The following is a 12351-nucleotide window of genomic DNA, read 5'->3' as shown; positions in this document are numbered from 1 at the left end:
AGGATGATTTCCAGGATATATTAAGTTAAAAATGTAAGGTGCATGCTCCTGAAGTTCACCCTTCAATCAAAGATTAGACAGGTCTATAAAACAAATTATAACACATATGAGAAATGTGCTTCTTAGTTCAATCATGTTATGAGACAAAAAGGGCAACACCTGCCCAACAGCAATGATGGGAAGGCAGGAAGGGACAGGAAAAATTGACACATGGAAACAGGGAATTGGGGTGTGGAAGGGGAGAGTGTTGACACATCTTGGGGATTGCAACCAGTGTCACAAAACTATTTGTGTATACATTGTTAAATGAGAACTAATTTGCTATGTAAAGTTTCACCTAAAGAACAATTAAAAAAATATATTAAAGTGCAAGAAAAAATATATACTAAGCTACCTTTGGTGTTTGTATTTGCATAAAGAAACACTGGAAAAATCGGTAAGAAACTAATACAAGCGGTTATCTATAGGTAACATGAATATTCAGCCCACATACACCAATATGGTTATACTGGCTAAAATAGAAATACTTATGTTCTAGTTGGTAAATGGCCACTCTCAAAACTGAATTCCCTCCACCTCTGCTCTCCCTGGAAACCCTGGTGGCGTAGTGGTTAAGAGCTGTGGCTGCTAACTAAAAAGTCAGCAGTTTGAATCCACCAGGTGCTTCTTGGAAACCGTATGGGGGCAGTTTCACTCTGTCCTATAGGGTCGCTATTGAGTCGGAATCGACTCGGCAGCAGCAGGGTTTTCTGCTCTCACCTGGGTCCAGCACAGAATGAGGTAGATGTTAACATGAGTGGAATGGAGACTTTGCAAACAATACCTTTTAATATCCCTTGATTTTGAACCATATGAATACATTACCTATTACTCAATGCAGTAAAATTTAAAAACGAAAGCACCGCTACCACCACACTCTAAACCTGTTTGAAGGATTTCAAACCACCAACTACTACTATTTTGTTGGTTTGCCCTAACATATCAACTTTATGACAGCACAGATCCTGCCTGTCTGTCGTGTTCATCACTGACACCTGGAATTGAACTGGCTCGGGACACATTCCAGCAATCTCTCTTTAGCCTCTGAACACGGACCCCGGAGTCAAAGAGGAAGGTCCAGAGCCTACCAGCTCACCCTGTAGGACCCGTGGCTCAGCAGGGGCGACGTCCGCGCCAACAAAGCCCGGGGTCGCATTCGCGGGTCCCTCACCGCTTCGGGGCTGGGCACTGCCTGGACCACTGTGACGTCACGGGCATCCCAGCCGCCGCCCTCAGCCCTCGGCTCACAGACAGCGGGCGAAGCCAAGGGGGCGGGCTCTAAATCAGGTGCGGGCGACAACGCGAAGCGGGCGGTGGCCGGACTGCGCGCGGCGCGGCCGGGGCGGGGCTACGTGCTGACGGAGCACGCCAGAGCAGGCGGGCAGGGCCGAGAGTTAGTGCTGCCGGAGTTGGGGTGCCGGCGCCTCATTCCCGGCGGAGACTGAGTCCGAGATAGGTAACGGCGGCGGTACGCCGTGTGCCTGGGCTCCGGGGAGCGGGCAGGACGCTGCGTTTGCCGGCCAGTGGGACTGGGGTCCACGGGCACGGCGCGAGGCCACTGCGCCCTTGCCACTACCGCGGTGACAGGGAGTGGAGCGGAGGTGGGGGTAGGGGGCGGGAGCGGGGTGAGGGGTCTTGAGGGACGGGCGCTGCAGCCAGTAGGACGGTGAGTGTCATCTGGCGGGCGGAGATTGGCGGATGCGGTGCGCGCGCAGAGTGCTCGCGCTGGCTTGCGGAGGCCCCGGATTAGCTGTCGGCGTGCTGGGGCGGGTTCGCCGCGGGCGGGCGGATATGAGGGCCTCGGCTACTGACCCTTACGGGGTGACCCACAAGGTCGAGGGGAGGGCGTCACGTGGGTAGCGTCTTGCCGGGACGGGCCGCCCCCGTTCGCCGCAGCTCAGCCCAGCTCATGTCCCGGCCGTGGCGCGGGACCCTCGGGGTTTCCCTGGGCACTACAGAGGCCACCAAAACCTCCCGGGAGGACCGAGCTCCGGCCCTGGCCGCCCGGCTCTACTCTGCGCGGCCGCCCTTCCCTTCTGTCCCTCGGAGGGCGCGGGGCTGCGTGGCCGTCCTAGGGCGTGGTGCGACCAGACCCAGGCAGCTACTGGGGGGCTGCGGTCTCCTGGGAGCGTGCTCTGCTTCCCCTTTTTGTCCTCCAACACGTTCGTTAATTTTCCGGAGTAAGAAAGTAGCCAAGGCACAGGTAGAGCTCAGCTGAGCGCCTCCCTGAAAGCCTAACCCTCTGTCGATCTTGGAACCATTTTGCCCCTCAGGTCTTAAGGTAGGAATGGTTTCTAGTTCTTGCTCCAGAAGCTGAGAAATGTGTCCTTCTGAAGTGCCCCACCCCTTAAAAAAAGGGGACTTTTTTCATAAAATTGTTGCATGCTTTGCTCTGACTTTTTCCCCTCATTTTGTGGCAGAACACACTTAAAATATTATTAGGTTGCTACATTTTTGGACTAGGAATTTTTGGCTGTCCCTGCTGCAGCTTCGCTTGGTAATGACCTTGGGTAAGACGATTTTCCTCCCCATGGAGTTACCTCTTTTCTATACACTTTCTTCCCATAAGTTTTATAAAACATTTTTATTGAAATGAAGATCAATTCCTGTAAAAACAATTTTCACGTAGATTTTCCTACTTCGGAAGGGTACTTGATGTAAATGTAAGTTATTACATGTTCCTTCCAGCTGCCGTGGGGTCAATTCTGATTCATGGCCGCCTCACTTCCGCAGGATTTTCAGTGCCAGGCCTTTCTTTCACAGGTGCTGCTGGGTGGATTCCAACCTTTTGGTTAGTAGTTGAGCACAGACTTTACTCTCTGGGGAAGCCTAGGTTATTACATTACTGAGATTTAACAGAAAACTTATAGCAACACAGCCACAGGATAGCCAGGGCACTTACTCAGAGTAAACGGTTATCCACGCCCCTGTATTCCCCACCTGCTCCCTCTACCCCTTTGCCCAGAACAGAGGGGACAGAAAACTCTAGAGATTGAGGGTATGAACTGTGTATTGGTATTTCTTTCTTATTTTTTGAGAGCCCTTTTCACATTTTAATTTCTTAAAAAAAAAAAAAAACTTTGTTACAATTCACATGCCATACAATTCACCTTTTTAAAGTTTACAATTCAGTGGTTTGTAGGATATTTAGAATTATGCACTATATAATTCATTTACTTTTAAAGACTAAGCTCCGAAACATTCCAACGTGAATTTCCGTTGGTTTTGTTTAAATTTAAATGCACATTTTGTTAAATACTAAACATTCACTGTAGTTATGATATGTATATCACACAGGAGTCCTTGTGGTGCAATGGTTAAGTGGTAGGCTGCTAACCAAAAGGTTGGTGGTTTGAATTCACTCAGCGACTCTGTGGGAGAAAGACTTGGTGATCTGCTCCTGTAAAAATTACAGCCTAGAAAACCCTATGGGGCAGTTCTGCTTTGTCATACGGGGTCACTGTGCATCAAAATTAACTCAGTGGCATCTAACAACAACAATATCACACAGGAGCTGCTTTTAACTGCAACCCATTTTTATTGTAGTATTTTTAAGTGTTACCTGTTTGTATAGCTTTTTTTTCCAATAATTTTTATTGTGCTCTAAGTGAAAGTTTACAGAACAAGTCAGTCTGTCACATGCAAGCCAACATATACCCCACTACATACTCCCATTCACTCTCCCCCCAATGAGTCAGCCCGCTCCCCTCTTCCAGTCTCTCCCCTCATGACCCTTTCACCAGTTTCCAACCCTCTATGTATAGCTTTTTTGATGGTTGTCTTGGTATTACATAACTTATCAAAATCTATTGGTGTCATTTTACCAGTTTGAGTGAAGTATAGAAGCCTTTTCTTTCCTTTCCCCCATTTAAAATTGTCTTAAATATTCCCTGTGCATATATTTAGAACCACATCAGTATTTCAGCCTTTGCTCTGTCAACCACAATTTAGAAGAATCAAGAGAAGGAAAGTCTGTTGTTTTACCCATATTTTTGCTCTTTCTATTGTTCTTTCCTTCCTTCCTGATAGTCCAAGATTTCTTCTTTGTCATTTCCTTTCAATTTCCATATCTTCCTTTAACCATTCTATTAAGATAGGTCTGCTGATGACAAATTCTCTTAATTTTCCTTCATCTGACAATGTCTTGATTTCGCCTTCATTTCTGACGGGTATATTTTCAGGATATAGGATTCTGAGTTGACAGTTCTTTTCTTTCTGTTTCTGAAAATGTTCTTCCTGGCCTTCATGGTTTCTGTTCAGAAATATGCTGTCATTTGTATTGCTCTTCTCTTGTAGACAATACGCTTTCTCTCTACTCTGAAGATTTTTTCCTTTGTATTTATTTTGCTTATGAAGTGTCTTGGCATGGATTTCTTTGGTTTTATCTTGTTTGGGGTTTGATCATCTTGAATCTGTGGTCTTATTTAAAAAAAAAAAAAAAGGAAAGAAACCTGTTGCTGTCAAGTTGATTCTAACTCATAGTGACCCCGTAAGACAGAGTAAAACTGCCCCATAGGGTTTCCAAGAAGCAGCTGGTGGATTCAAACTGCCAACCGTTTGGTTAGTGGCTGTAGCTCTCGACCACCGTGCCACCAGGGCTCCTGTGTTCTTAGAATTTTTGCCAAATTTGGGAAATTTTCAACCATTATTTCTTTGAGTACTTTTTCAGCCCCTCCCTCTTTCCCCTTCTTCTGCGACTCTGATGACAGAAATATTAGACCTTTTGTTGTAATCCTTCATGTGCCTGAGATTCTGTTCATTTTTCTCCCTCCTCCCTCCAGTACATTTTCTCTGGAGAAGCCAGCCACCCAGAAACACCAGCAAGTGCACAAGTCCTGTTGTTCTACCTTCAGGTTTACTGAGTTTCTTTTGTCCCCTCCATTCTGCTATTTAACCCATCCATTTCGTTTTTTTATTTTGTTTATTGTATTCAGTTCTAAAATTTTGGTTTATTTCTTTATACCTTCTGTATCTTTGCTGAGACTTTTCATTTCTCATTTATTTAAAGCGTGTTCATAATTGCCCATAGAAGCACTTTTTAAAACTTTTGTCAGATAATTCTAACATATGTGTCATCTTGGTGTTGGTGTCTGTAGGTTGTCTTTTTTTGTTTGTGTTGAGATCCTCCTGGTTCTTAACATGACAAGTGATCTTCAGTTGCAAGATTGAGACTCTGGATCTTGTTTACGTCTTCTTTTATGACACGACTCCTCTGACATTTCTCCAGTGCGGGGAAAGGAGGTACTGTCTGGTTACTGTGAGATAGAGGGAGATGTGAGTTCCGTTTTCGCAGCTGGCCTCCTTGATATCTGGCGAGGCAGGGCTCCTGGTTACTGCTGGGTGGTTATAAGAGTTTCAGCTGCACTTGAGGCCTTTACTGATAGCACCCTGCCTGGGAGGGGAATGGGTACCTCAGTATTACTAGGTGAGGGTGGAAGTCTGGGGCTTCCAGGAAGTCTCCAAGACACTGAGGTGGGAGGGAACAAGTGGGTGGGGATGGCTCATTACTGCTGGGGATGAAAGTCCCACTCCCTACTCTGACATCACCTTGGTGAGGTAGAGTGGATTGGGGTACCTCCCTACAGCCGGGTGTGGATGGGGGTGGGGCCACAGTGGGTTTTTTTTTTTTTTTTTTTGGACTTTGGTCACAGTAGTGCAGCTGTCATCTAAAAGTTTTGTTTTGCTACGCTGCCGGTTTCCTGGCCCTTTGGCTAGGGAGAGCGGCTTTTGGTGGGCCTTTTGATGTGTGTCTGTGCACCTGCTGGTGTTTCTGGGTGGCTGCTTTTTCCAGTACCTAGTCTGGAATATATGAGGCAAAAAGAAACCCCAGGAACTCATTGCCTTGTCTTTCTTCAGTCCTGAGATCCTTCTACAGTCTATTTTCTTTCCACTTTTCATTTTTATTTGTTTTTTAATGTATACCGTCTAGTGTTTTTTGCTGTACTTACCAGAAGGAATAGGGAAAAGTATGTCTACTCAGTCTTTCTGGAAACGGAAGTCCTGTATTTGTTTTTTAAAATTTTAATGAATGTTGACAAATTGCCCAGTTTACATGTTAATCCATACATTTAACAAGTGCCTATTTACCTGCACCCTCACCAATACGGTGTGTTAATCAGACCACCACAGTCATCGGATCAGATGGTACCTCATCTGGGGAAGGAAATGAACTGTCTTCATGCCCATGTATTGGGGCTCGTTCTGGGCTCTGATTTGCAGGATGTGTAAGCCCTTCCCAGCTCTAAATGTCTATGATTCTGGTTAGATAAATGGACTTGCACGTGCTAAATTATCAAGGCAGTCTGCTGACTCCACAGAAGGTTTGGAAGATATGGAGAAATTACAGAGTAAATGCCACTCTAAATTAATTTAGGGTTACATTTATTTTGGGACCTTCTATTTTTCTAAGATGTGTCATTATTTGGTCTTTTTTTCCTGGTAGGTTGTAGTTTTTTAGTCATAGAAATACTTTAAATTTTGCAAAGTGCTTTCATGTTTGTGTTCTTACTACAAACAAACAAAAAAAAAATGTGAGGCAGGAGTGATTGCTATCCCCACTTTATGACTAAGAAAACTGAAACAGATCAGGTAATTTGTTTACAGCCTTATAAATTAGTGTCAACTGTGTATTTGCCTTGCAGAGGGCGATAACTGTTTCCTATCTAGTAAAGACAAAACAGCTTTGCAGTTTTAAAGTAATCCACACTATCTCCCTATCCATCAGTTTATGTTTAATAAGGTACTATGTTTAAAAGATATTCTTTGAAATTCTCAGCTAATAAGCGAGAATTCTTATCTGTATTCTGTCTGTATGTATGCATTTTGTATCAGTACTAAAGGAGCCCTGGTGGCACAGTGGTTGAAGAGTTGGGCTGCTAACTGAAAGGTCGGTAGTTCAAACCCACCAGCCACTCCGCAGGAGAAAGACGTGGCAGTCTGCTTCCATAAAGATTGAAAGCCTCAGAAACCCCGTGGGACAGTTTTACTCTGTCCTGTAGGGTTGCTGTGAGTTGGAATCGACTCGATTGGCAACAGGTTTGGTTTTTGGTTTTTATTATTCCTAAAACTAAGATAATTGCAGGCATCGAGTAACAGACATGGGCGTGTAGCAAGAAATGTCTTCTTGATTCATCATTAGAATCTTAATGAGTACGAAACAAGAAAAATAAAATGGAAAATATTTTCAAGTCGAATTGTTTTCAAAAAATGGTTGTCAGGCAACACACATAGGGCAACAGTCGCTTAATGATGCGTGCTCTTTTCCCTCCAAGACTTGTTTGTTGAAAAAGAACAAAACAAAAAACAACCCAGGCTATTTTTGATGGACGTTGCATTTTTAATTAATCCTCTTCCCGGTCAACATTATGTTGATAAGTGTCAGTGGTAGTTATTTCCCACATCCTGGGTATAGGGACTTGGAGTTGGGCCCTTGGGTAAGATGTTTCCTGCATTGCTGGAGAGCTCCAGGCCACAGACCTTGGGGGCTTCACACTAGTCACATTTCAATATATCGTTTCTTAAGGGTGGGGCATTTAACCCTTAAAAACAAATTTTCCTTTGGTTTTTACTTTTTATTTGCTTATTTTTTCCAAATGTATAGGCTTGTACTTGTGTCTTGAAATTAATGCATTACATTTGTAATTCTGTGTGTTCTATTGATACTGATTGGCTCACCTGGGTTTTTTTCTTAGACACTATTTTTCTAATAATTTTCTTCAGATATGATTTGCGTGCCCTAAAATTCACCCATTAAAATTGTACAGTTTAGTTTTTTGCTGTAGTCAAAGGGTTGTGTTGTCATCAGCACAGTCTAGTTTTTAGAATATTGATCCCTTAAAAAGAGACTCCAGGAGTTGCTGGGTAGCATAAACACTTCACTGCTTGACTGCTAGTTGAAATGTTTGTGGTTCAAACCCACCCAGAGGTACCTTGGAAGACAGGCCTGGCAATTGCTTCCGAAAGGCCACAGCCTTGAAAACCTTGTGGAGCAGTTCTGGAGGTGTCATGTAAATGAAATCATACAATACATTGTTTTTTTGTAAATAACTGGTTTCACTTAATATAATGTTTTCAAGGTTCATCCATATTGTAGTATGCACTAGGACTCTGTAGTTTTTATGGTCAAATACAGTTCTCTTCTGTGGATATTCCATGTTTTATTTATCTGTTTATTAATTGGTGGACATTTGAGTTGTTCCCACTTTTTGGCTATTATGAATATTGCCGCTATGAACATTTGTGCATAAGTTTTTGAGTGGATATATGTTTTCATTTCTCTTGGGTATGTATCTAGGAGTGGTATTGCTGGGTCATCATCTTAGTTATCTAGTGCTGCCATAACAGAAATACCACAAGTGGATGGTTTTAACAAACAAGAATTTATTCTCTCACAGTTTAGGAGGCTCAAAGTCTGAATTCGGGGCACCAGCTCTAGGGGAAGGCTTTCTCTCCCTCTGTTGGGTCTGGGGGAAGGTCCTTGTCTCTTTTGAACATCTCGGGGCCTGGCATTCTTTGGAAATCTCTGCGTCTTGACGTCAGTCTTCCCCTGGGTCTAGGAGGTTCTCAGCGCAGGGACTCCAGGTCAAAAGGATGAGCTATGTGCTCTGCTTCTGACTCTTCTTTTTTGGTGGTATGAAGACCCACTCCACTGACTTCTCTCTTGTATGTCTCAAAAGAGATTGACTCAAGATTGTGTCCTGCCTCATTAACATAACTGCCTTTAATCCTGCCTCGTTAACATCATAGAGGTTAGGATTTACAGTACACAGGATAATTACATCAGATCACAAAGTGGAAGACAACCACACAGTACTGGGAATCATGGCCCACCCAAGTTGACACACATTTTTGGGGGACACAGTTCAGTCCATACCAGTGGTATATAGTATCTCTGTTTAACTTTTCAGGAGTTGCCAAACTGTTTTCCAAAGTGGCTGCACCCTTTTATATTCCCACCAGCGATGTATGAAGGTTCCACATTCTCCACATATTCACCAACACTTGTTATTTTCTGTTTTGATTGTAGTGTGTGTGAAACAGGGGTTTGAACCTATTTGAACCAGTTCAGTCATGGCCAACGAAGCAAAACTGGAACAGACCCGAATTTTAAAAATTTGGGTGATCTGGAACCATAACTGGAACAGGAAAATTACAGGTCACATCCCTGGAATGGGGCGCTCGGAAGAGGTGTAGTGAGCCCTTTCAGGAACTTGCTACATGAGGTTGGATTATTGCCAGGACTGAGGATAGTAACACACGTTCAGAGTGGCACAGTCAGCCACCATCTTTGAGCGGGACATTGCTGTGTCCGACTTTGCACAAAATCCTACAGGCAAGGGATTTAGTTGGTATGCAACGTATATGCTGCTCTTGTTTTCGAGAGGGAGATTAAGTTTCTAGCAGGGCTTTGACCGGTAATTTCTCATTTCAGTTATGTTTCTAGTTTACCCAAATTTTAAAAACTCGGGTCTGTTCCTTGGCCATGATTGAACCAGGAAGAACTGATTCAAAGCTCTGGTGTGAAGTGGTATGTTATTGTGGTTTAGATTTGGCATTTCTCTGATGATTAATGATGTTGAGCGTCTTTTCATGTGCTCATTGGCTATTTGCATACCTTTGGAGGACCTATTCAAGTGCTTTGCCTATTTTTTAATTGGGTTATTTCTGTATTTTATTTGAATTATGAGTTCTTTGCATATTCTGGATAACAGCCCCTTATCAGATACGTGATTTGCAAATATTTTCTCCCATTCTGTTGTCTGTTCTTTTTTTAATAATTTATTTTTATTGTTGATATTGAGAATATACACAGCAGAACATATGCCAGTTTAGTTTCTCTATGTACAATTCAGTGACATTGATTATGTTCTTCGAGTCATGCAACTATTCTCACTCTGCTTTTCTGAGTTGTTCCTCCCCCGTTAACATAAACTCACTGCCCTGTAAGGTTCCTATCTAATAATTCAAGTTGTTTTTGTTTTTTACTTTTCTTGATGTTGGTCCTTTGGCTTACAAAACTTTTTAATTTTGATGAAATCCAATTTATTTTTTCTTTTTTGTCACTTGTACTTTTGGTATTATGTCTAAGAAACCATTGCTTGACTCAAAGTAACAAAGATTTATTCCGTTAGAAATTAGAAATTATGAACTTCTAACACTGTTATGAATTCAGCTCTTACATTTAGGTCTTTGATCGGTTTTGAGTGTATGGTATGAGGTGTAGGGGATCTAAGTTCATTCTTTTGCATGTGGATATCCAGCCGTCTGAGCATTTGTTGAAAAGACTTCTTTCCTCATCAGATTGTCTTGAACAAAAAAACCAAACCCGTTGCCATCGAGTTGATTCCGACTCATAGCGACCCTGTAGGACAGAGTAGAACTGCCCCATATGGTTTCAGGGGGCACTTAGTGGATTGGAACTGCCAGCTTTTTGGTTAACAGCCATAGCTCTTAACCACTACACCACCAGGGTTTCCTTGAATTGTCTTGGCCAGTATTTAATAGACATATTCTTTTAAACCAAAAATCAAAGCACTTGGACTTTTAGACAACCCTAAGCTTTCATGGAAGTGTTTCAAAGATTGAAAGTCTCTACCAAATGATGTGTTATTGTGGAAGTTGACTTTATATTAGAGAAGTCTAGAATTGGGTCTTAAGATTGATTGACCAGCAGTTTTCTTTCAAACGAGTCTTTAATACCTTCTCACAACAGTACGTAAGAGAGAATGATGAAGGATGGTCTGCTCTTTCAAGAAACTGAAACGTAAGTATAATGAGAGGCCCTCAGCCCTGGGTTTTTCCTGGCCATTGCTGGGTGGAGGCGGGGAGGATGTTGAGCACATGTTGCAGGGAAGCTTCACAGAAGTTGTTCTAAGAGAAGCTTGAAGATTGCTAGCTCTCCTGGGAATTGTGCTGGGCAGTACTAAACTGTCAGACTCAGTGACTGCAGTTAGCTAATTATCACAGTTTATTTACAGTATTAGATTGAAAGGACCAGTTTGGGAAAAACAAAGGAAAGGAGCAGTTTTGTGATTGGTAGTACAGTGCCTGTTAATTGAGTTATTGCAGCCACTGAACAAGGATAGACAGGGAATGGAGGTGCTGCCGCTAGGTCCTAAGGGGGGAAAGAAAAAAGCCCAACGCGGAAACAATGGTGGTGTTTCAATCTGCCTAGATAGTAATGACATTAGAGGAAAAAAACGAGTATTTCCCTTGGACCTCAATAAGAGAAAAGTAGCATCGAAATCAGTAGTATTTTTGCCAGCAGTGTTAGGGCTTGTTGCTTGCTTTAAGCATTATTAGTAGAAAAAGCTGGAGTATAGTTGGAGGCAGGGTGAACTATCGAAGGTGACTTAAAGCCTGCGGTTTCTAAGGTAAAGAAAAACTAGGGTTAAAATTGCATTCTGTACCTACATCCAGAATACATTGCTTTTTCATCTTTAATGTTTAAGAGGCAAGTTTTTGTTTGTTAGGTTCCTTTGCTGCCATCCTCTCTGGCATAGCGTAGGCCAGAAGAGAGAGGCTGGAAGCCTACTGCTGAGTGTCTCTTAGGAGTAGTCTGGTCATACTTGGGCTGAGGAGAAGGACACTTGTGAGTAATATAGCAGATATTCTTATGTAACCTTGCTTTCTGGGTCAGTTTAGCATGTGTCAGAATTTGGATTTCCTTCAAGGGCATTGGGTGTAACTCTGGATTTACAGTTGGATGACACCCTGCTGCCCTCTGAGCCTGGGAAGAAAGGTAGCTGTGTCCCCAGTGCCTGCTCCTGAGCCAGGCCCTCTTTTTTTTTTTTTTTAAACCGTACTTTAGATGAAGCTTTACAGAACAAACGAGCTTCTCATAAAACAGTGCACATATTGTTTTATGATATTAGTTAACAACCCCACGACATGTCAACACTCTGCCCTCCTTGACCTTCGGTTCCCTATTACCAGCTTTCTTGTCCCCTCCTGCGTTCTAGTCTTTGCCCTTTTAGTCTCATTTTGTTTATGGGCCTGTCTAATCTTTGGCTGAAGGGTGAAACTCAAGAGTGACTTCATTACTGAGCTAAAAGGGTATCCATCCGGGAGCCATACTCTTGGGGTTTCTCCAGTCTCTTCAGACCAGTAAGTTTGGTTTCTTTTTTGTGAGTTAGAATTTTGGTCTACATTTTTCTCCAGCTCTGTCCGGGACCCTCCAGTGTGATCCCTGTCAGGGCAGTCAGTGGTGTTAGCCAGGCACCATCTAGTTGTACTGGAATCAGTCTCGAGGCTGTAGTAGTTGTGGTCCATTAGTCCTTTGGATCTTTTCCTTGTGTCTTTAGTTTTCTTCAT

At 43.1% G+C, this 12351-nt stretch overlaps 1 protein-coding gene across 4 annotated transcripts in view; it reads left to right on the top strand.

Moving 5' to 3' along the window:
* The first annotated feature begins 1382 nt into the window (after window positions 1-1382).
* Window positions 1383-12351, top strand: part of OGDH (oxoglutarate dehydrogenase) — a 106587-nt gene continuing 95618 nt past the window's right edge. The window contains exon 1 of one of the 4 annotated variants that reach the window (XM_003418576.3): window positions 1383-1495. Coding sequence is in view for 2 of the 4 variants with exons in the window: in XM_064290261.1 (XP_064146331.1) it covers window positions 10774-10801 (28 nt within the window). In the remaining 2 variants the exon portion in view is untranslated. Of the gene's footprint in view, window positions 1508-5695; window positions 10802-12351 lie in introns of those variants that run through there. The other 3 variants (XM_010598274.3, XM_064290261.1, XM_064290260.1) reach the window with 3 other exon arrangements.

Source organism: Loxodonta africana, chromosome 8 (genome assembly GCF_030014295.1).
Source record: "Loxodonta africana isolate mLoxAfr1 chromosome 8, mLoxAfr1.hap2, whole genome shotgun sequence".
Taxonomy (NCBI): Eukaryota; Metazoa; Chordata; class Mammalia; order Proboscidea; family Elephantidae; genus Loxodonta; species Loxodonta africana.
Note: the sequence above shows the minus strand (reverse complement) of the source record. Positions and strands in the feature narration are given on the sequence as shown.